At 35.2% G+C, this 25,865-nt stretch overlaps 1 protein-coding gene across 2 annotated transcripts; it reads left to right on the top strand.

The window, feature by feature from the left end:
• The first annotated feature begins 1,594 nt into the window (after positions 1-1,594).
• MYL1 (myosin light chain 1) lies at positions 1,595-25,515 on the top strand. Of its 2 annotated transcripts, none has more exons than XM_004327473.3 (7): positions 1,595-1,862; positions 14,314-14,341; positions 18,276-18,419; positions 20,725-20,898; positions 21,354-21,431; positions 24,554-24,596; positions 25,198-25,515. In XM_004327473.3, exons 1-6 carry the CDS (start codon positions 1,731-1,733, stop codon positions 24,580-24,582), a joined length of 585 nt encoding a protein of 194 aa, XP_004327521.1. In that variant the 5' UTR covers positions 1,595-1,730; the 3' UTR covers positions 24,583-24,596; positions 25,198-25,515. The 2 variants fall into 2 exon arrangements, with proteins under 2 accessions (XP_004327521.1, XP_073663405.1); XM_073807304.1 differs by lacking the exons at positions 1,595-1,862; positions 14,314-14,341 and adding exons at positions 13,243-13,331; positions 14,036-14,060.
• The last annotated feature ends 350 nt before the right edge of the window (positions 25,516-25,865 follow it).

The following is a 25,865-nucleotide window of genomic DNA, read 5'->3' on the forward strand; positions in this document are numbered from 1 at the left end:
AATCCCTCTTAGCTATAATATATGGAGAGGAATAGTGACCTTCCCCAAGTTGGGGAATGCTTTTATATCAGACCAAAAGTAAATGGCTAATAAATCTATATCTTTAAACATAATTATATTCAACAATTAGAATATATAATGTGTGTGTTTACACATATACACTTATATATGTATACTTTATATGTATAAGTAAACATACATATAATGTTTATATATTCTTATATATGTAATGTGTAAATTTGCTCTTTTAAAATCCCAAACTTGGGGCTTCCCTGGTGGCGCAGTGGTTGGGAGTCCACCTGCCGATGCGGGGGACGCGGGTTCGTGCCCCGGTCTGGGAGGATCCCACATGCCGCGGAGCGGCTGGGCCTGTGAGCCATGGCCGGTGAGCCAGCGTGTCCGTGTCCGGAGCCTGTGCTCCGCAACAGGAGAGGCCGCAACAGTGAGAAGCCCGCGTACCGCAAAAAAAAAAAATCCCAAACTTGCTACTGGATTTTTTTGGTTTTGTTTTTGTTTGTTGGTTTTTTACTGATTAATGACTACTCAGTAATTATATATCTCACAAGTTAACAGAAGTGAGGGTTGTGCATTGGCTAATTACAGGATTAGCACATTGGCTAATCACGTGTTTCTTCATATGAAAGTCTAGTCTTGCAAACTGAGAAAGCCAAGGACAGAAAAGGAAAAACTTTCAAGTTACTCACCAAAATTTCCACCTACTGATAAAGTCCTTTTCTCTCTTTATCTCTCTGGCCACTTAGGTAAATTTAAAATTTTATCTTATCTCCCTAGTATGGATAAAAAATTTAGGTGATAACTAATTAGGCTTAGTTCCATTTAGGAAGTAAAATGGATAAATATCTACTGTGATTGAAAGTTACTTAACTCTTAGAAAAAGTGTTTGGCAAGAGGGTAAATCTTCCTGTTATTTCCATCCCATTTGATATTTTTCATTATAGAAAAAAGTTAAGTGACAGGAAGGGGTTTTTAATTATTTTTCTTAGCATACAATTCACCACCATTTAAGAGAGAGAGAGAGTCAGAGTTTGTACTCCGTAGAAGGGAAGCCACTTTAAGACTTAATGGGCTTTCCTTATACGTCTGCTTTTTATTTTTAAACACCATCACCTCTTTGCTGACAAACATTTTCTTGCAAATTATGGCAAGGGAGGAGGGGCATGAGAAAATAAGCTGCGTGAAAGCTGGTGATACTGCCTCTGCCAAAATTCCAAGTTGAAATCAAATCCTTCAGGAAAGTTTCTTAGGCATAGGGGGGAAAAAAGATTTACAACTTCAGCAGAACTGTCATTCTACCAAGAGAAAGGATCAGTCAATCTACTTTACTTTCACCAAAGGATCTGAATCTGGCTGGCTTTGTCATACTTCTTTCTCCTTTATACACGGAGGTAGAGGGAGGGGGGAAGAACAGCGCACGAGGAGTTAAAAAAATTGATGAAGCCCTGACCCTTTAGTTTCCATTTATAGTCTGGGCCGGAATGCCATCCCCCTGGACTAGCAAACTGTCCAATCCAGCCTCAAGTGTCAAGATGCTGTTAGGCACTAAGTGAACTATATATGCATGCCCTTATACCATTTAATGCTCTGGGTCCACCTTCAAGACACCAGTCTGTGGATCAGGCAAACCACCACTCCTCTTCCAAGAATCAGTTTGACAGGTTCTTTAGGAGGTTCTCCTTCTCTTTTTTTTTAAACCCATCCTTTTAAACACAATGGCACCAAAGAAGGACGTGAAGAAACCTGCTGCCGCTGCTGCCCCAGCCCCTGCCCCTGCCCCGGCACCTGCACCTGCACCTGCACCTGCCCCACCCAAAGAAGCAAAGATTGACCTCTCTGCCATTAAGGTAATGAAAAGGGTGAACTGTTTGGTCACTGAAACATCTTTCAACAGTAGGGAACACTAGGAACTTTCAGAGGGGCATATTTTTCATTGAGAGGAATGGAATTACTAAGCAAACTGGTGGATTTGGGTAGAAGAGAATCTTGATTTAAAAAGTAAATAAACTGTAGCATATAATTTCACTAAAATTATTATGAGTATGGCATTATATTTGGAACCTGTATTTGCTCTACTTTTTGTTTCTGTTTCCTTTTTTCCCTAAATTGTCAAAGTGCAAAATGTATAATTTTATAAACATTTAAACCAGTGGTTTCTTTTTTTTTTTTAATAAAATCTCTATGGAAACTGGATCTCTTCCTTAAAGCTACATCAAAAGGAAAGTTTTAGTCCCTACTTGTTTCCAAAAGTTTAAAAACAGCTGATGACCCAGTTGTCCGAGATGTATTTATTTGACATCTGCTTTATTTCATATGAAAAAGAGATTTTTGCAATTCAATTCCCCCTCCAGCTTTGCTTAATAAAGTTTGATACCACACTAAATGACATCCCAGTGCAGACAACTACGCACTCAAGTGTTTCAGTGACTATAACTGTCATCTTGTTTATTTATATATACATTATTTAATTCAGAATGTGAGTTGCTTCTAAATGAAACTAACCCCCCCCAAATATGGTAAAACTTGCTAGTTATACGGTTTTGAGCTTATGTCTTTGACCTCTTGCATACTGATCTTGAACTAAAGAGAATGTGATTGATTTTCATGTCAACACTTTGCTGTGATCAAAGTTCTCCACTGCCAAAAGATTATCCGCTTTTGGAAGAATGACGCCATGGATGTGCCTGTTTCCTCTTGGCAATGTGACCCATCAAATGTGCACCATCTCCTCATTCATTGGGCTCTGATTGGTCTGAATGACAGTTTGAAAATCTTCATGTAGGGAACCCTGCCTTATATGGAAAACTAGTGGGTGAAAGTGCCTAGGAGGTGATCATTTCACTTAAGCCAATAGTTCTGTGCTTAATAAATCTGAATTTTGCTAACTTAATACTTGCTGACATTTAATATGCTGTTTACTTGCAACAGCCAAGCTAACCTATAAATAAATAATTCATTGACTATTTGAGTATAACTGTAGATTCTTAAAAATATTCCTGACATAAATATTGAATCAGATCACCCTTAGATGTATATGATGATATTAAGTAAATATATTCCAAATTTTTATAGCATTCCAATTAAACATGAAATTTTATGTTTCAGAGTAGAAGTAGATCTTGACAGACATTTTCTCTTGAGTTAGTAGGTAACTGAAGTCATATTTGGAAAATAGTTGGTCGTAGAATCTAATATTGATCAGGAACTATTCCTAATTTATATCCACTTAGGAGACAAAAATGAATGTCATATCTTCCAGTAAATGTTTTTCTGTCTTGAGGACTGCATGCATACAGTTCATTATGAGGAAATCAAATTTTTCATCTCCAGCAATACTAGTTAATAATATCTTATAGATGCACACTGACTACATTATACAATAAGCATGATTATAGCCACTGCAATAATTCCAATTGCCTCTATTCTTTGACTCCCCATTTTATGAATCAGTGTCAAAGCTATTCCTCTTTATATTTACTGTGATTTATAAGACAATATCATCCCTTTGTATCTGGGACTACAAGCATTTGGAAAGAAAAAAATGTGTCTTCTTAAGGAGAAAAAGAAGTATCCCACTAATGAAAAGAGGCATTAATTTTCTTCCCCAAGGAACAGAGTAAGAATAAGTAAATAAATAAAAATTTAGTTTGGCAGGTAAGAAGTCTCCAAGAAAAGACAAAAAATCACTTTTTAAATCCAAAAAAATAAACTGATTGCTTCTGCATAGCAGAGAAGTGATGCTTTTCTGTATCTTGAAAACTGGTTTATCCTTTCATCTATATCTTGAATTAATGCTAGTGTGAACTAGTACAGCTAAGCAAAAGAAGGAAATACTCCTAGAGAGTCTCTGTAAAGATGGGATATGCTCCATCTTCACTATTTCATTGTAGAATTAAAGATGTGATGGATGTTGATAAGGGACACAAACCAAAAAAAGGAGAAGTTAAATGAATCTAGAAGAAACAGATTATCTTTCATTCAGAGAGCCCGTTCCTAATGGAAAGAGAACAAAGAAAAGAAGCATATTTTTGCAAAAGAATTTAAATGGCTTTAATGATATGCATTCAACAATATGAAATCAGTGCATATTTATAGATATTATAACATAGCCAAAGAATGTGATGCAACTTGAGAACTTTATAAAATCTAATTTCATCCCAATAGGTAAGAAGACTAATTAAAATGTGCATTAAAACATTTCATATTATGATGCTTTTAATCATGTGATATTTCTAGATATATTACCTCATATAAGTTATAAACGTTTTTCAAGCAGAGAAAATGAACTTTAAAGAAATTAATCGAGTTGTTATATGTGTTCATTAACTTTCTGAAAACTCGATAAAGAACAAAACTTAATTGAATTTTACACTTTCTTTCATAAATCATATAAGATTGGAAATCTAGCTGTTCTTTACACTTTGAGTAGGGCTGACGTTTAAGTGGAACTATTTTAGTGTAATATTATAGTCATTACAATCATAGTATTTAATCCCTCAATACTATCCCAATTAATATCTATGTTCCATATTATAATATACTATGTTACTAGCCACATATTTGACTCTGCATAAACTCTAAACAATATGAATGAGTTTTATCAATTTTTTAAATGTGTTTTTCAACCTGATTTCCTGCTTTATTGGTTATTTCTTTAGAACATTTCTTTGGTTGTTCTGACATAAAACCTTTTATATTTTCTGAGGGAATGCTTACCTGATGTCCTAGCCCCATGGATTTTCTATGAATATCCTTTTCAAAAACACAAATACTGCTGATATCTGAACATTAAAGCTACCGTCCTGGGTGGTTCTAAGCACTCTTTGCTTTCAGAGAGCTGATACTTCCAGCAACAATGCCCAGACTAAAGCCTGACAGAATCGCCAAGTGTGGGAAGTAAAACCCAGCATAAGTTTAGTTTCAAGTACAAACACAAGAATTAACACCTGTTGCCCAAAACTGCAACCAAATGAAATAACAAAAGTAAATAAGTATGAGATGACCATGTGCCTAGATTTTAAAAGATCTTCAATGTTTAAGCAAATTTTTTGCATGATGCATGCCTTAGCTGATATGTCAGGATTGCTCTGAGGTGATGGGACTTTGAATCATGTCTGTCATTGTGCTGCTTAAATTTTAATTCTCGTTGTATTCACCACTCAATCAGGTCATCCCTGACCAGATACTGCGGGCGACATTACAAAAAGTGGTAACGGTACAGAATGCATTGACAGAAACTCATCAAATAACAAATCTCACAGCAACAATTGACCATATGCTTGGGAAGATTTAAACTTTCAGTTAATAAGGTGGAAATATAGTATTCTCAATAAATACATCTACTTACTGATGAGTATTCAGTGGAGGCAAATATTATGTATTCATTGAAACACCTGACTTGTCCTTGTCCAGGTATAGGACCTTTTGTGTTAATCTATAAATTATTTTTTCTCATCTCTAACAAAGCTGATACAAACCCAGTCCTACTTAGAAGGATTGTTGTAAAAATCAAATGAGGTCATGGCTCATGAAAGGCTTTGAAAATTATAAAGTTTTTTGTAATATAATAATCAGTATTTATTATGAATTTACTCTGTGCCTTATTATCTTATTTAATCCACAAAACATTACACTAAGGTTGTTTTTAGCCTCATTTTGCAAGAAAAGAAGCTGAGCCTAAATGAGGTTCAATGTCAGGCCCATGATCAAATAACAAGTATGTGACAGAGCTAGGATATAACCTAGCAGGCCAAATCCAGAGTCAATTGTGTTAACCATATCCTAAACTACCTCCTGTTTATAAAAGGGAAGTTGCTGTTTCCAAGAATGTGAAAAGGAACCTTTTTTGCTCTTAAGGATATGAGGTTAAGAGTGGTCAATATAAGGGTGATTCTCACATTGCCCTTCACAGCCCTTCGGTAGCCAGAAGGTGAGAGGCACACATCAGAGCTAGGTCATCAAGACTTTTGACCTTGGCAGTTCATTACTGTTTTGTTTTCCTCAGCTTCCCCCTATCTTAGCACCTGTTGCTGACGGGTTGGGTGTTCTCATTTACAGATGGAAGGTGAGATATTAAGAAACTAGAAAGACCCCCAGGCACTTTGCTCCAGCTTCCTGTAACAAGTTGTAAATGGAACATGGATGTTAAAAATGCTATTATGAGAGTAGATTGGTAGTTGCTAGGGTCGGGTGGGGATGGAAGAAAAGAGTGAAGGTGAACGGAGGGTACAAACTTGCAAGTTATAAGATTAATAAGTTCTGGGATCTAAAATACAACATAGTGACTATAGTTAACAGTACCATATTGTATACTTGAAAGTTGCTAAGAGAATAAATTTTAAAAGTTTTCACCACAAAAAAATATATATATATAACTGTGTAGTATGATGGCTATGTTAACCAACTAACCTTACTGTGGTAATCATTTCACATATCAAAATTATCATGTGTTAAATCATCATGTTGTACACCTTAAACTTATACAATATTATATGTAAATTATATCTCAATAAAGCTTGAAAAAAACTATACCAAAGTATTTTTTAATATTGTTAAATGTAGTGAAATTTATTGTATTTTAAAATAATTTTGCTTTTGTTTAATTAAACATACACATATTTCAAACATGACCTCCAAATTTTTCCATCAGGTTAATATTCTAAGAATGGGATGGGTTTCTATTTTGTTTACAAATAAGTAGCATGATTTAAACTGGAAATCTCAACAAATATTCTTTGGAGTCATATATAGAAATATAATGCCACGTGTATAATGATTAAATCTTAACTAATCTGAGGAAAAGAAATAGGAATAGAAGACATAGTCAATTTCTAATTAGAAGTGAAGACATATGTCTAAATAAGTGAAGACATAAGTTGTTTCTAAGTTTTCTTTATATAATTTTAAGAGTTTGTCTTCTTTTACTCTGGCCTTTTAATACAGACTAATTTTTAATACAACTAAAATCTCAACCAATTGCGATATTCATCCATTTGTGGCATGATTATAACCTCAGAAGCAAACCAAAATTTATGTGAGATTATCACTAGGTATCAGTAACAAGTTTCCACTTTGAAACATCTACTCTGTAAAAGAAGAGAGCAGGTGGAGTGGAGTGGGAAGATATTAAAGGGCATTCTGTAACTCTGTCTAAAATTATATTTTAAGTAATATGTAACTGGATAATGTCTTTGCAATGTAAAAGGCAGTTTGGAAAGGAATATGTATGTTCACCAATTAATAGTGAACAGCACTTTTAATTTTAAAGATAATGAAATTTGTGCAAGACAAGGAGACCACAAAGTGACAGTGCCAAATTTAGCCTCTCGACATTTCAGTGCTGAAATGAACCCCCTGGCAAGTTGTCTTTAGAAGCCTTTCCATAATTACCCGGCATTAAGCACCATCTGACTCATGGAAACTGTGGAAAGGATTATATTTAGTCTGCTGATACTACACTTTCTTCTGCTTCTCTTCATACTGGAATAGTTTTTTTATGAAAATAAGATTTTCCGTAGTTTGTTTCTGCATCAACTTCTACGGTTTGTTTCTCCCCGCAAATCAGAACCTGGAGGGCAAAAATTGCAATATACTAGTAGTAATGGCTTCAGTTATACTGGCTAAAATGTAAATTATATGGATGATAAATCTTTGTTATTCTGATCATAAATTAATAATAGTGAGTTGAAGCCAGAGCAGAAAATTTTTCCTAAAGATAAAACCACATCTTATTCAACTTTATCTTCTTCCTTCCACTGTGGCAAGTGAGGTTCTTTGTACCTAGTAAGTACCCAATGATATACCATCTCCTGATATAAGTGAGCTATAAAATACTCATCTGAACACAGTGTTATGAAATTTTATTTTGCTTAACTCCTCTTTATCTAAACTACTTCAAAATAATATCATTTACCAAATTTTTAGGCAAATTACCCTTTTCCATTAAAAAAAAGTGAGTTGCTATAGATACTACTGACAAAAGGATGGAAAACTCACAACATTATAGAACCATAAGCAACCACAGAAATCATGCAGTTTAATATTTCATATTTGAGAAAGCTATAACCCAGATAAAAGAAGTTATTTAATCAAAAGACACATGATTTGTTACAGGAGAGCCAGAACAAAATTCAGAATACCTCAATCCCCATCTAAGTCTCTTTCCACCATATCAAAGACCTGAAATCTCCAAAATAGTAATATCAATATTCATATATCCCTGTTGTCACTAACAGAACTTCTACTCCAGATATGGAGGAAAAAGCAGATACTTATAATTTCTTAAAACACCTACACAAAGCATTTTTCAAAGCATTTTTCACAAATGCTTTTATTTTAAAAATAAAAAGAGGAAGGAAAGAACGTAAACACAACTTGGATTTTTAAATTAAATTGCATACAAACAAATGCACAAAGTAGAGCAGGTGCAACTCTCACGGGAAAGCTGATGAGAAATCCAAAGTAGTATAGACTTAGGTCACATTTTTATTAAAATTCACTTAAACCTCTTTGTTAATTCCTGTGGGTCTAAATTGTATTATTTTAATAATTCAGCCTTTGCTCTAATGTGACTGAATTCAGTTGACTAGTCTAGGCATCCTAACCACAGAATTACTCATTTCCTCTTCTATTCAGATCAGTTTATCCAATATAACCATCTATTCTCTCTTGTATTAGACAACCTGGGCTGCTACTGTATTCTCATTGATCTTAATTTCTCCTTTTTATACCATATTAGAGTCACCAGCCTAAATATATCCTTTGTTGAAATAAAAAACTGCAATAAAAATATCTATTTCCTTTAAATTAAGTGAATTGTTCTGAAGCACAAAACTCTCAGAGTTCCAAAATAGTACTTCTGCTAGCCTTTTACAATGATTCCTCATAACTCTAAGATTGGAGTGAAAATTATTAAGTTTTTGTTAGGGTTTGCATACATCCAGGTCTTTGTTCTCCCTGCCAGGCATTAAATCAAAGAACATGCAGCAATGTTTTCTTGATTGAAAACTGGCCCTGGTTAGATTAAGGTCTTTACTTAGCCTCACCAGTCATTAGCCCTATTGTAATATCTAGCAGTGATGATGAAGTTCTTTAAAGACTGTAGTCTATGTTCCTTCCTAGGGCATTAGCCCTCAGTATTCAACATCACATAACTTCCAGATCGTCTTTAATTATAGCTCTTCTTGTTATACTAAAGCTTAAGATACATCAATTCCAGAGCCTGTTTGATTAAATGCATTTTAATATTTTTCTATAAATCAATTCCTTCTATATACCAGAAATTTTATCTTGTCTTTAATCAATTAACCAAACCTCATGATTACTATTAGAAAAGTACTTCACAAAGTGAAAAATAATCTGAAAACATTGCAATAAAAATCTTTTTTAGTACCAGTACCTTGCTGACTACTACTTACCTAAATCCAATACTAAATAGTACATAAATCGTAAAAATGTGGAAGGCAGTTATTTTACCAACAGTCTAAGATAAGTATTTAGGCTAAAATGGAAACACCCTTTAAAAAAACAAATTGGGGGTTGGCAAATTAGAAGTCCTGATCATAACATTTATATAAAATCCAAGGAAAGATTCTGGAAATATAAAGGCATATACATCAATAATTTAAAATGAGCATGCCTACTATATGCATGGCAGTTCTAGGTGCTGGAGATACAGCACCAAAGAAGAATGTGTGCCCCTACTCTAGAATGTAAGCTCTTTGAAGGAACTGACAAGGTCCGTTCTCTCAAGGAAGATAATATCCTATGGACCTAGAGTCTGTCATACAGAGTGAAGTAAGTCAGAAAGAGAAAAACAAATACCGTATGCTAACACATATATATGGAATGTAAAAAAGAAAAAACTGGTTTCTGAAGAACCTAGGGGCAGGACTGGAATAAAGACGCAGAAGTGGAGAATGGACTTGAGGACACAGGGAGGGGGAAGGGTAAGCTGGGACGAATTGAGAGAGTGGCATGGACATATATACACTACCAAATGTAAAATAGATAGCTAGTGGGAAGCAGCCTCATGGCACAGGGAGATCAGTTTGGTGCTTTGTGACCACCTAGAGGGGTGCGGTAGGGAGGGTGGGAGGGAGACGCAAGAGGGAGGAGATATGGGGATATATGTATATGTATAGCTGATTCACTTTGTTATAAAGCAGAAACTAACACACCATTGTAAAGCAATTATACTCCAATAAAGATGTTAAATAAATAAATAAATTTTTAAAAAATAAATCTTAAGAAAAAAATAAAATAAAAAATTTTTTAAAAGATAATATCCTAGAGGAGAAGACTTGTTTGAAGGAGGAACTTACTATACATCTGTTCTAAAGATTTTAATTTAATTAAAATTCTGCTGAGCATATAATATAGGCAAGGTATTTTATAGAGTTATGGGGGATACAATCTAAGTATAAGGCAGGGGTAGCATTCCAGGAGGGAGAGGCTCACACTTGGGTTCACATCATGGACCAAGGGAAATGGTCTCCAGTAACAGCCTGTGCTTCCCAAAAGTTTACAGCCAGGAAGGTTAAAACATATTTCAGTGGCAGAAAGGATAGCTCCTAGTATCCTAGGAGCTAGGCAAATAGTAAAGGTTCTTTCAAGGGCTTTGAAGGATAGTTAATTTCTAAGAAGCAGAAATGACAGGAGAACATTCCAGATAGAAGAGACTTAAAATCTAATTTTCAAAACAAACCAAATGATGACATAGCAAACTGAGTCCCAAATCAGCTGACATTTTGTATTCATATCACACCTATCTTCAAAGGGTTGATTACTTCATCATTATAACACCCAGGAAGAGATACAAGAGAATGTTTTGGCCATTTGTAAAAGTGTACCAGAGAATAAATAGCATCTCCCACTTATTCTATGGGCACAATATCTAGGTCTTCTTACTTTTAAACTATAGCTTATTGTCTAGACTAGACTAAACTGTAGCCTTCTCTACCATTGTCAATAGCTTGCTTAAATGTTTACTTTGATCCTCAGTAAGCACAAAAAAATCTACACTCTCATTCTCTATGTGATAAAGATACAGGTAAAAGCTAGAGTGAAATAGTTTAACTGCCTCCATTATATTTTAATAAATAATAAACCTTTACATAATAGGCAAGTGGTTATGAATAGCTTATTTATAACGTAAATACAGCTATTAAAACGACTTTCCAGTTTACTTGACAGATTTGACACAAATTGATTGTATTTTATATGTATTCAAGGACACATTTTTCTATCTGAAAAAAATGAAAATGAGCATTATGTAGGTTATATGATGGGATGGGCATTATGTAAGACAACTTTGATGAGTTTGTTTTGTATTATCCATAGTTATCAATTCTACCAAAGATATATGCTAGTGCTCAATACTGATTATAGGGCAATTCAAATTTAATGACACAATACCTAAATACAAGAGTAAAACACAAAGAAACACGGTCTGCTCTAATGGCTTTAATTTTTGCATCAGAAATCATGAGACTCCAAATTACACAACTATCAAAGGTGACAAATTTCTACCTTTGTCCCTCCCTCTCATTTTCCCCTAATGAGTCAAAGGATTTAAATTTTTTCTATGAACTTCCATTTCCCAACAACCTCTCAAAATGTCAATCTATTCATGAAGATATGTCTACCTGGCTACTAATTTTTTTTTTTTTTTTTTTTGCGGTATGCGGGCCTCTCACTGTTGTGGCCTCTCCCATTGCGGAGCACAGGCTCCGGACACGCAGGCTCAGCGGCCATGGCTCACGGGTCCAGCCGCTCCGCGGCATGTGGGACCTTCCCAGACCGGGGCACGAACCCGTGTCCCCTGCATCGGCAGGCGGACTCTCAACCACTGCGCCACCAGGGAAGCCCCAACTACTAATATTTTTTAAGTTATATTTTCAATTCTAATTTTGGGACTCAGACTCCATGAGATCTTTTTCACTACTTATAAACTTTGGACAAAAAATGATATGCGTTTAAATGCTGATTTCTTTCCAAATGGCATGGGGAAAAGCTGCAAAGTATACATCTGCCTAGCAGAGGGAGATTATGCTTTTTGTGACCATTCCGTTAAAAATAGTTGCTGAAACAGTACTTAAATTAGAATTTATCTCTAACATTCTTTATGCCTTTGAGCTGCTTTAAATATGTAGAAAACTGATAAACATGTCTGAACTTTAGTTCTGACTAGACTGGTCTCTTCTCAGTACCATTCTAGGAAGGGCGTTGTCCCCTATTTTCAGGTAAGCTGTCATAAAAACTTACTACCAGCCAATGCCATGGATACCTTTAAAATTCTAAAGTACAACTTTGCATTTCACAACACCTGCTTTGTATTCTTTTGGTTCTCAGTCTGGTGACTGAGTCATAAAATGTTTGACATGGCAGAAAGGGAATCAGCACATTCTGGTAAGAACATAAGCAACATTTTTAAATTTTAAAAGAACATGTACAGAATGAGAGAAAAAGAACACAAAATGGTCCATCAGCTATCCCTCCTAGAAGAACTTCATGAATTCAAAAAATATGACTAGTCAGCCACCATAAAGATAACAGGTGGGAAAGCAAATACCCGGCCCTAATGTAAGAAAACTGAGGGAGAGTGCTGAAAATGGAGATTAAAACCATTCCTGGCTTAGATAAACTCTATACTCCTGAAAATACAATGTACAAAGAGTGGTCTTTAATTGGAGATTTCACAAACTGACCAGATTTTCACTTGGATAGACCCAAGAAACACACAAAATGTATGTACCCCTTTCAAGTCCTCTGAACTTTACCATAAGGGACAGAGCTGCGGAGAGTGTTTCTTCTATAGCAGTTGCCATTTGAAACCCCAAACCAGTCCCATCCAGAAAGTTCCATTTATACCAAAACTGCTGACTTGAAGTTTGCAAAGTCCATAATTCACCAAGAGAAGGGATCAGCTGTAGCCTTTAGAGAAATTCTAAGCTCCTCTGCCACTGAACAAATAGGAAGTTTCTTAAAGGAAGATGCTCAAGAAAACATCTCAGGGATAAAGACCATAAAAGTACTGATAGGCATTGGTCTCACCATGGCTGTCCACTCTTAGGTTCTGATTTCCTAAAAATAGACCTCAGGGTACAGATCCCTCTTTCCCTTTGCCCTAAGAAAGCTAAAAAACTCTCCAAGGGGAGTGCCTACTTCTCTCTGAAACCTGATGCTAGCTGTGAGGTCACAGCTTCTCCAGAAATAAAAGGCAGCCTCGGCAAGGGAGGCCCCCACTCAGGGACTGGAGCAGCCCTCAACTCACTCTTCAGCTTCGCCGCTGTCTGCAGCCCAGAAGCTCCATCATGGTGGGTCCTGTGAGAAAACTACTTGTAATTTATAGACAGATATAGACAGTAGATAGGAATAAAATTGAGGAGAGAACATATTCAGTATGTGTGTAGAATCTACTTTTGGTTTTTATTAAAGTGGGTTGAGGACAGGAGAGATTAATTCAAGGTATTATGCCAACTGGAAAAATATGTCTTACTCCCAAAAACAGTACTTTATGCTTCACCAACTTTCTATATCACATAAGTTTTATTATATTTAAATTTAGGGAAAAACCTGCAACTATAGCAAAATACTATACCTTAAAAAAAAATCCAATGATGCTGATAACTAAAATTAAATAAACTACTTTCCATGCATTGGGTAAAAATATACTGGTTAAATAGAAGAAAGACTTCAAATGACCTTTTTAATGCAGTGTGTCTATATTAGACATATGTTAAATACACCATAGGTTATTATATTATTCCAGAAAGAATTCGATTTAGCATTTGTTAAATCATTGACTCATGGATTAAGATATAGAAAGATGTTCCCTAACTATCTTTTGCAACAGCTTTTTATTTTTCCTAGATTCAAAAGTATCCTAAGGCAACCTTCTTATTCTATGACACCTACATAGCTTCCTAAAAATCTCAGAGCAGAGAGCACTCTCTTCTGTCAACGCATTTGAAAGAGTACTAGTTGTTTCTTTCTTTCTTCCTCTCTCTCGCCATTGCAGTCCTTCAGTGCTGACCAGATTGCTGGTAAGTGAATTGAGCTTCTCTATTCCAGAGGCAGGCAGAGCGCTTCTTAGCCTCTGAAATATCACTCATCTCCAAGACATGTTACTGCATGGCTCAACCTCTTAGTATCCAAGCTATGCCTGAACTCTGAAAAGTAGGCATACAGTTTCAGCTTACTTTGAAGATTACTCAGGGAATGAGCTGGGATACATTTAAAAATCAGGACATTTTTGTTTGGTTAAAATATTCTTTGTGGTTAATTTCTTTCTAACAGATCGAGTTCTCTCAGCAACAGCAGGATGGTAAGTCTAAACGATATAATATGTGCACACTCATAAAGATGGCATGTGAGAAAACCAACTCTCTTGAGATGAGATTAGCTCTTTCTAATTATCCCCACTGATGTTGTCACTCTAAATAGAAATGCTCTCAATCACTCTAAATATAAATTCTCTCAACATGAACCCTTCTCAGTAATCAAAAGTTTAGGCAAACAAAAGCTAAATACCACAAAATAATTTCTTGTATTCACTGATTTCTAAATAGAACCAATTTGATACAGTAGGTAATACCATACATATACCCCCCCAAAATATGTGGAGTCTGGATGGCTAATTTGTTAATCAAATCCCTAAAGAGTGATTTGGCAGGTCTAAATTATTCAATTTAGAAAACAAAATTGATTCTAAAACTGCCCAATTACCAAATACACATAATTTCAGTGGGCACCATAGTGAGTTGAGAGAAATAGCAGGTGAAGTGGATATAGAAAAAATGTGCAGTCAGAGAAAATGAGGGGAAAATTATTTATCAAAAAACTGTGGGAGGAGCCTTAGCCATCTCCTGGTCCATCTTTAGAGATGCAGGACAGGCTCCCAGAGAGGTGTTGAGACTGACTCGAAGATCCAAAGAATTAGTGATAGGGTCAAAATCTAATATTACTTTAAATTAATTAGAAATTTATTTCATAGAAACAGTTTCTAACTAGAAGACTTCAAATTCTGGAGATTCAAAAGAATATGAATAGTTTCCCTAAGACTTCCACTTTTTCTTCTTCAGGTCTTTGGATCCAAGAGATCCTGTGCCCTAAGACTCTTGTTTCACTGGAAAGTGTAGGGCAGAATGTCTTATGAAGTGAAAGAGTCACATATTTAAATAAACTGAGACAAAAATACATCTATAGAAGGGATGGAAGAAAATTTCAGTTATACAATATTGTATAAATTGAATATTGGTCATAATGATAAGTATGTATATATGTTATGATTTATAATATATAAATAATTGTGATAATACTCATAGGTACATAATTATAATTATACTCAGTTCTCTATCTAAAGGATTCAACATTTTTCAGCCTGTTTCAGTGTCTGGAATATCTCATGTTTGGAAATCAGTTAAGAAAAAAAAGGATATTTGCTATTGTACAGACTCATATATATCCACATCATGGTTAATGCCTTCATGCAGACAAATTAGATGACCTGATGACTCAGAACCCATGATCATTTGAAATTATACTACAAAGGACTAATTTTTCTTATTGAAAACAGTTGGTAATTCTACTCTAATTTGTTTGATTTTTAATGTATTTTAACTAATGATGCTGCTACATTATCTGCTACTGTACCCCAGTCCTCTTAAATATCTAATTTATGTGTCATTATGACTGCCAAACTATGGTAGCACCAAGCAATAGAAGACTTAAAAACCCTTTCAGAGACAGAGGACTTGGTGCTGAACATTAACCACATTACTCCATCTGTAAAATAGGTTTTAGATATAGAGGTTCAGTAAACATCGGTGTGGTGGACTGGTTTTCTCCTGTGCCAGGAAAACAAATGTAAGCATTTTAAATTAAAAGGAAATATTACATTTTAAGAAATAAATAAAGACATACTTTGTTTGCTTCCTTCTTCAATGATTAGAGTTTTTCTCATGGCTGCTCTACTTGAATGTATCACAAGTTTGGGGTAAAGAAAAAAACACTAGAAAATTATAGCATTCTAAAGGTGTAAGTCCTGTGCTGTCCAGTAGAGTTGCCACTAGCCACATGTGGCTCTTTAAATTTAACCTGTAATTAAGTAAAAATAAATGCATTTAAAAGTCTACTTTCTCCTTTGCACTAGTCATATTTTAGTGCTCAAAAGCCACAGGTGGAAGGTAACTACTACCCTTTTGGGCAGCCCAGATACAGAACATTTCAATCATCACAAAAAGCCCTAGAACAGTGTTGTTCTAGACTAAGGGCTGGCAAATTTTTTCTTAGAGAGCTAAATAGTAAATATGTTAGGCTTTGTTGGCAGAACAGTCTCTGTAAAAACAACTCAGTTCTGTCACTGAGGTATGAAAACAGCCATAGACAATACATAAATGAATGGGCATGTCTGTATTCCAATAAAACTTTATTTACAAAAACAGGCAGCCAGCCCGTAGGCAGTCATTGCTAACCCATGTTTTAGACTCTTCAAGAGAATAACTAAGCCTTAAAAATCTGGTGTAGGAAGAGCAACATTTTTCTGGCCTTGGCCTTTGAATCAACAAAAGGGTTCATGTCAGAGAGATTCTATTACAGCTCATAAAACCCTATTTCTACATCAAGATCTGACCAGGGTAATAGTGAACCCTCCGAGCAATCTGAATGAAAGCCTGGAGCCAGTAATAAAGATAGTTCAGTTTCACACGTCCCGTAGAAAGATAAAATATAATATTTGACTAATGACCCCACAGTGCCTGCCGCATGCCTTTTAAGTTGGGGAAATGATCTGTGATGTCAATTTGCATAGAACTTGAGGCGGAAATTTCAGCAAAGAATGATAACATGATCTATAGTTGATTGTTAACATAATGTCTGGTGCAATCTTAGATTAGGGGATGAAGGGATAGTTAAATAGGATGTTTTGCTGAGTAATCTATCTAGATAGCATCTCTCGATCTGAGACCACTAATGGACTAAAAAGAATGTTTTCACCTCTACCAGTTCATTCACAAATGGGTTTTTGAATGTTGTTGGTATTAACTCCAACAAGCTGCCATCAGTACTTTTAGGTTCTCCAGAAATTTTAATTTAGTTAAGTTTTAAAAGTTCAATTAAAATATCTTTACTTGCCCCTAAATCCATAGTAGCACCTCTTCTTGTCTTTTTGGTGTATACTTCTTAATTCCTTGTTAATGTAATCCTGAAAGGCAAAACCAGTTCTATCAAAGGAGAATGACAAAATTTAGGGAAAGTAAACAATAGAGTGATTGTGATAAAAACAGACAACACTTTTAAAATATGTGCTTACATACACACATGAATACAAGTAAAACTAGGGAAATCTGAGTAAAATAGGTGGAGTCTATCAATGTGAATATTCTGGTTGTGACAGTGTACTGTAATTCTGTAAAATGGTACTATTGGGGGAAACTAGACAGAGTACTTAAGAGATCTCTGTATTTTTTCTTAAAATTGCATGTGAATCTATACTTATCTCCATAAAATTTTAATTTAAAACGTGTACTTACATTCTAAAGCTAATACAGCAACATGTTATCATACGTTATTATATGAAAAAAGAGTAAAGTTTAAAGTGATCACCATAGCAATAGATTCAAACAAATAAGTCTTCAGAATCAGTTATACTCGGAGCCTATTAGAGTCATACATTGAAGTGGTTAAATGACACTACAGAACTTAGAAATTGGCCTCATCTACTTTTTTTCCTGAAAAATGAAGTTACTCCTGAAGAAAACTAGTTAAGAGAAGAGCCTAGGCAATTTGTACCTCAAGAGCAGGTTTTTCTGTATAAGTTAAGAAGTTTGGTTTAACCTCACATGACACAACCCCGATTGAAAAATTTGTTTTCTTGAAATTTTATTAACGTTGTTAATTATATAAGGGATTTTATGAGGAATTCTTAAGATTTCTCAAGGCCTCAGAATTTCTTAACCCAGTCCTGTGTCCCAGGCAGATGAAGGAGATATGAATAAATATGACTAGCAGTTTCAATTTCCATATCTGATGAATAAGAACATATGACTTGAAATTGGAAATCCTGCTTTAAAATAGACCCCAAAAGAAATGTCCGAAGGGAGTTGTCAGTTGAGCTTAGAAAAGGGAGAGCCAACAATAAAAACTTAAGTGACTGGCAAAAGCTGTAGAGGAGAGTTTGAACTGGATCCTTGATGAAGTTTGGATTAATTTATTGGTCTGAAGTAGGAAAAAAGCATCCTAATGTTTCTTGCTTCTTTCAGAATTCAAGGAGGCATTTCTCCTATATGACAGAACAGGCGATAGCAAGATCACCTTAAGCCAGGTTGGTGATGTCCTTCGGGCTCTGGGCACAAATCCCACCAATGCAGAGGTCAAGGCGGTTCTGGGAAACCCCAGCAATGAAGGTAAACACATGTTTTTCCAAGAAGTTGGGATGTGTGTGTGTGTGTGTGTGTGTGTGTGTGTGTGTGTGTGTGTTTATGTGAGAGAGAGATTTATAGAGAAGTTCCACAGAATAGGGTTTAATTTACTTTTTATGGTAAGTGTGCCTCTTGGCCATCTAGAGTCTTAGTTTTTATCCTCATAAAATAAGTTAACCTTCCTTTAGAATTTGTAAGCATGATATAATTTCATGTTAATGAAAGGAAATGATATCTAATGCTGATATCATCATCATCACCATGTTATCTAAACATACCCTACAGTACTTCCCCGGTGGTCCAGTGGTTAAGACTGCACGTTTCCAATGCAGGGGACATGGGTTCGGTCCCTGGTCGGGGAACTAAGATCCCATATGCCTGCCACGGGGTGCGGCCAAAAAAAAAAAACCATCTTAAAGGAAACTCAGCTTTCTAATTTAAGAACACACAGATGACACCTTAATAAAACTATTTTCTGTTTCTAAGAACTGTAAAAAGACTTAAAAACCTAAGCCAAAATCTGCATTCAGTCCCCCAAAGTAAATCCTAAGGCAAAAGTCAGTGATCTGATATGTAAGAGGCAAAATTGAAGAAGTCATTGCTGGATACAGTAATCCAGTCATTAGTCTGGAACAAGGAAATTTTTTCCAATCCCATGATACATGGCAAGTATAGTAGTCTATTGAAAAATACCACTCTGAACAAAAAAAAAAAGGAGACAAAATTGAAGTTTTTTCAAGTAGATATTTGGGCTATTTATCCTTGCCATAAGGAAAATAAGGAGGGGAAGGCAAATAATCTTTTTTTTTTTCCAGAAAAGACCATTTTCCTTTATTACAAAAGAAAAAAAATTTGATTTCAAAAAACCTACCTCTAAATCAGTCTGCAGGAATTTTCCTCAAACTTCATTTTCTTCAGAGGAAAATGTCCAAGTAAATCATGCAAAAAGTAGCTGGGAGCATGAGATAAAGGAAGAGCGTAATAAGCCAAATTCATCTTTAAATGCCATCTTCTAACTTATCAAACATTAATCTTTAATGGAATTATTAGGTAAATGTTCATTTATTCAGCATTCAAATTTAATCTTCTTAATATTACTCAATGTACTAGATTTCTACACTATAAGGAAAGACTGCTGAATGGGAATTTTGATTTTAGGGGTACATAACTTTATCCATTTGTATACATCAGGATAGTCTGTTTTATACTTTTGCTGTGAATACTGTTTATCTTGTCAGAAGATACTAAAAAAAATTCTTATCTCCAGGCCTCTAAAACTGCAGAGAAATCAGGAGATCGCAAAGTATTTAACACACACACTCTCCTCACAGGCTTCTTTTCTGAATTACTTAAAATTTAAAGAAATTGAAGGCTCTACAAAAGCTCAGACAAAAGTGGAATATATATTAAAGTTCAGTTAGGTTTTGCTACATTTATATGTTAATGGATTTGTTATCAGTATATTTCTATATTGCTTCCCTAGTGTTTATAGAAAATATTAAATTGACAATACTAATAAAATCAGTAGCTAACACTGATTGAGCACTCAGTTTGTCCCAGATATTGTAAGAGACTTTGCATGTATTATCTCATTTAATGCTCACACTACCACTACAAGGTATCTCTTTTGAGAGATGAAAAAGTTGAGGCACAAAGAGGTTAAGGAACTTGCCCATGGGGCTTCCCTGGTGGCGCAGTGGTTAAGAATCCTCCTGCCAATGCAGGGGACATGGGTTCAAGTCCTGGTCCAGGAAGATCCCACATGCTGTGGAGCAACTAAGTCAGTGCGCCACAACTTAAGCCTGCGCTCTAGAGCCCGTGAGCCACAAATACTGAGCTCCCGTGATGCAACTACTGAAGCCCCCATGCCTAGAGCCCGTGCTCTGCAACAAGAGAAGCCACCAGGATGAGAAGCCCACATACCGCACGAAGAGTAGCCCCCGCTCACCGCAACTAGAGAAAGCCCATACACAGCAACCGAAGACCCAAGGCAGCCAAAAATAAATAAATTAAATAAATAAATTAATAAATAGCTCACTTAAAAAAAAGAAACTTGCCCATGATCACACAGTTGTAAATGGTGGGCTGAGGATAAAAGCTTAAGCACTACGACTCCAGAGCTCATGCTATTATCTATTACAAACATTTTGTCATCAGTCATTTACCAACTGAAATTTAAGCTGTATGAAGATTTTTCAGATGATCTAGAATGAACTCTCAAGCTTAATTTGTGACTCAGAGATGGCATTTAATGATAGATAATAACTCTCCAAACTGCAATTTCTTCCAGAGATGAATGCCAAGAAAATTGAGTTTGAACAATTTCTGCCCATGATGCAATCTATTTCCAACAACAAGGACCAGGGCACCTATGAAGACTTTGTTGAGGGTCTGCGTGTCTTTGACAAGGAAGGCAATGGCACCGTTATGGGTGCTGAACTTCGTCATGTACTAGCTACACTAGGTAAGAAATATTCATTTCAGTGGACTTAATAGGACAGAATATATAGGAAAGAGCATGAATTAGGGCAATCATGTTATAACCAAAATAAGTAGGGGGAAAGACTACAAACAGAAAATGAAAAAGAATAGTCAAAAGTTAATGACCATATCAATTAACCTCAATGTCAATGAGTTTATTTGGGGGAAATGATAACTTAAATTATTGGTATTGAATAAGTAATGTGCAGCATTGTAGTTCTTACAGGATAGAGTTTGGATGATCAGGTATATAGTGTGCATTTAAGTCATTTATTCAAAAACAATTTATTGATAACCTTCTGGCTAGAGAACAGGAAGGGCTTAGTTTCTATCCTCCGAGAGGTTATAGTCTCCAGGAGTCCAAAACTGATCACTTACAGTGGAATGTTGAAAATATTCTCTGGTTTTCTTTTTGAAGAAAGAGTTTTGTTTCATCAGGTGAAAAGATGAAAGAGGAAGAAGTGGAAGCCCTGATGGCAGGTCAAGAAGACTCCAACGGCTGCATCAACTATGAAGGTACAATCTCACATGCTCTGGTGGTTACAGCAACTCTGAACTGATTGGGTTGACGATGGACAACTTTTGAGCTTAAAACAACTTATCTTCTCTATCTCTCTTATTCAATAAGAGAACATACAAATGTTACTTATTATCAATCAGTTATATAATAACTCTAAAAAGATATCTTGTAAGGACCTGACTATATACATAAGATTTACTTCAGTGGGTTTTAACATTCCTGTGCATTATTATACAGGTTAAAATGTGTTTTCACATTTATCTTTTCTTGTTAGATCTTCACAACACCTCTGTAAGATGGAGTTTGTGTCAGAATAAATTTTAATATTAAATACTAATATGCTTTAATATTACAGTTGGAGAGATCTCAAAATCCTTTACAGCAAGCAGTTATGAAAATGAGGAATCCGAAGGCCAAAGATACTTAGCTATTTAGTGAAGGTCACATCATTAATGGCAAACCTGGTGCTAAAATTTATATCTCCTTTTCTAGTGTTCTTGCTTAAATTAAATTTATCTCATAGTGGCCAATTCTCTACTTCCTGCCACCAATTTTTTTTAACATCTTTATTGGAGTATGATTGCTTTACAATGATGTGTTAGTTTCTGCTTTATAACAAAGTGAATCAGCTATACATATACATATATCCCCATATCTCCTCCCTCTTGTGTCTCCCTCTCACCCTCCCTATCCCACCCCTCTAGGTGGTCACTAAGCACTGAGCTGATCTCCCTGTGCTATGCAGCTGCTTCCCACTAGCTAGCTATTTTACATTTGGTAGTGTATATATGTCCACGCCATTCTCTCACTTTGTCCCAGCTTACCTTTTCCACTCCCCGTGTCCTCAAGTTCATTCTCTATGTCTGCGTCTTTATTCCTGTCCTGCCCCTAGGTTCTTCAGAACCTTTTTTTTTTTTAGATTCCATATATATGTGTTAGCATATGGTATTTGTTTTTCTCTAACTGATTTACTTCACTCTGTATGACAGACTCTAAGTCCATCCATCTCACTACAAATACCTCAATTTCGCTTCTTTTTATGGCTGAGTAATATTCCATGGTATATATATGCCACATCTTCTTTATGCGTTCATCTGTTGATGGACACTTAGGTTGCTTCCATGTCCTGGTTATTGTAAATAGAGCTGCAATGAACATTGTGGTACATGTCTTTCTGCCATCAATTTATAGCAGCTTCACCCAGAGGGTCTGAAAAGCAACACACCACACAAAATAAAGATGCAAGATAAAGTTGCATGATATAGGGCTTCCCTGGTTGTGCAGCGGTTGAGAGTCCGCCTGCCGATGCAGGGGACACAGGTTCGTGCCCCGGTCTGGGAGATCCCACATGCTGCGGAGCAGCTGGGCCTGTGAGCCATGGCCGCTGGGCCTGCGCGTTCAGAGCCTGTGCTCCACAATGGGAGAGGCCACAGCAGTGAGAGGCCCGTGTACCGCAAAAAAAAAAAAAAAAAAAGTTGCATGATATAACTTGTAAATTTAAAACTTTGCAACAAAATTGAAAAACTTATCCATTCCCCCAAAAAACTAATCTAACCACATCTCAGTAAAGCTATGTTGACAGCTTTGATATAAATATGGACTTATAAAGTCTAACAACTTGGAAAAAAGTAAGACAAGAAAAGCAGAGGGGTGGGAAGAGAAGTGGAAAGGAGAGAAGAAAAGAGAACAGGAGAAAAGAAAAAACTAAGCCAAGCATATCTTCACTGACAATCTTGGTTAAACTTTACTTTTTTCCTATAAACTATGTTTTACATTCAGGTACTGCCATAAGTACATTAGATAAAAGAAGAATCATTCAATAAATATTGTTTGGACAAGGGTATAGTCATTTAGGAAATAAAGGCAGATCTCGATCTCCTACTAGGATAAATTTCACATGAGTCAAACATTTGAATGTAAAAGCTAAAAGTATAAAACCCATGGAAAATTATTTATAACTTTTGGAATGGGAAGGCATTTCCAACACTGATACAAAACCCAGAAGGTATTACAAATTTCAATAAATTCAACCACATTCTTTTTTTTATCTAAGTGGCAAGCCACCAGAAACAAAGTCAAAGGACAAATAGCAAACCAGAAAAAAAAGTCTGCAATCAACATCAGAAAGTTCATTTGCCTAATTTTAAAAAAAGTTACAAATTAATAAAAAGACCACAACCCAATAGAAAAATTAACAAGTACATGAACAGACAATTCATAGGAAAGGAAATAAAAATATATATGAATATAATATGCTGAACTTCACTAATAATAAAAGAAATGCAGATTAACACTACACTTATATATACTGATTGCCAAAATTAAAAGTTTAACCACACTTTAGGTTGAGGACAGTGTATGGAAACAGGTGATCTCATGCATTCTTGTTGGGAATATAAATCATTAAAATCCCTATGTGGTGATGTGGTATTAATTATTAATTCCAGCAAATCTACTTCAAGGGATGTAGTCTTTACACATACATGCACTCAAGTGAAATGAGTGATATATGATTATTCATATTCATTATTCATTACTGTGTTGCTCGCGATAGCCAAATATTTGAACAACTTAATGTCCATCAATGTACGATGTATCGAATAGATTTTGGTACATCTTCACAGTGAATTTCCCTACAGACCTAAAAAAAGAACAAGGACACCCTTGTTTATGATTATGGTAATATTTCTAAGATACATTATGAAGTGAGAAAAGCAAGTGCAAAAGAGTTTGTAGAACATGCCACCATTTGTGTAAAAAAGATTTTTACAAACATATATTTGTATTTTCTTATACATGCATAATAGCTCTACCAACTTTGCTATAAAGAGAGGAACTAGATAGCTGGGAGACAGTGGTGAAGAACATTTTTTTTTTATAAACTCTTTCATACTTTCAAGGAAAAATTTTAACCATGTGAACATAACACGTACTCAGAAAGCTAAACTTACAAAATCGGGGAAAAGCCATAAATCCAGTATTAAGAACAGTAAGCTATACAGAGTTTAAATAAACTCTAGAGTTATAACTAGGAATAATTAGAATTGAGTTAACTTACTATACTGCTCTCTTATTAAATTTGACTGTGTTCTAACTCTAAACTGTATTATCCCTACAGCTTTTGTCAAGCACATCATGTCTGTCTAAATGGAGCTCTCAAGGTATCTGTTTCCTCTTTAATATATAAGGGTTTCTCAATATTGTATTTTTTTAATGTAACAGCCTCACTTATATGCTGTGGATATAATTAGTATTGCTTCTTAATGAAGTTATTTATATTAACCAGAACACATTAATATAATTAATATTATATTAATACTAACAAGTTATTTATATTAACCCATCTCCTTGATATGGGTTATTTAGAAATACAGCATTTTTGTAAAAGTGTACAAGCAAAAACTTCTGAGGTTTTTGCTTTCACGTATAGATCCTATCTTTGTCTGTACTATAATTAAGCAGTGGAGATTCAACAAACCAGAGAATAGCTGATTAATTTAGTTGGAACATAACAATAATAAAAGCATTAGCCTATATTCTTTGAAAAATTGAAGTAGTTTTTAACAATTACTGCTCTAGAAAACCATACTATCACAGTCCAAAGTGCAGCACTTGAAACCAGGTTCTTGCAGCAAGGAAATGCCTTACCTTGGAAGTGATGGTTCATTTTGTGCTTTTTCTTCTTTTTCACTTTACACTATTTCCTTCCCCATTTCCTTTCTGAAAAGATGCAATCAACATCTAACTCTTTTTCCTTTACAGATCAAGCATTGTTTATGAAGACTGGCTGGAACCTTATTCTAAGAACACCCATGACTAACTGTCCAAATCTGTTTACCATCATTCAGAAAAACAAAACAATTTGGACCATTTTAGACTGAAGGACTCCCTGAATTTTTATACACCTTACGTTTCTCTCTGAATTATATTCATATCACACAAACCAAGTGTCTGCTGCTCTAGACAAGAAGGATAAAATACTGACAATCTCAAATCCAAGCACTGCTCTTTATTTTCTACCATGGGTCAAAGAACATCCTTAAAATAATAAATCAATAAATAATTTTGGTCAGTCTGGAATGTTCAAGTCGCACTGTTTTTATCTTCTTGCTTAGAGAAACTTATTTTTAAAACCCCAATTCTTTTGTTAATGTACAGAATATTGATGAATTATAAAATTTTAAGAGAATAATTATAGTCTACACAATAACTGAATAATAATGATAATCATATATCATTGAAAATGCAAAATAGAAAACTGAGGAAATTCAGATAGGATCAGAGATGGTTTAATATAAGCTATCCGGCAATTTAAGATGAAAGCAGGTTTCTTCAGTTTTGTGTAAATCACTGTATACATAGCTTGACCTATTTCACTTCTAGTGACAGTCTGGCCTATTAGAAAATTCTAATAAGCCCTTGATATGTCT

This window comes from Tursiops truncatus, chromosome 7 (assembly GCF_011762595.2).
Source record: "Tursiops truncatus isolate mTurTru1 chromosome 7, mTurTru1.mat.Y, whole genome shotgun sequence".
NCBI lineage: Eukaryota > Metazoa > Chordata > Mammalia > Artiodactyla > Delphinidae > Tursiops > Tursiops truncatus.

Excerpts from the sequence above, each read along its gene's own strand:
- MYL1 (XM_004327473.3), top strand. The coding sequence starts at position 1,731 with ATGGCACCAAAGAAGGACGTGAAGAAACCTGCTGCCGCTGCTGCCCCA. Across the intron at positions 14,342-18,275 it reads CTCTCAGCAACAGCAGGATG|AATTCAAGGAGGCATTTCTC; the intron begins GTAAGTCTAAAC and ends TGCTTCTTTCAG. Across the intron at positions 21,432-24,553 it reads CGGCTGCATCAACTATGAAG|CTTTTGTCAAGCACATCATG; the intron begins GTACAATCTCAC and ends TTATCCCTACAG.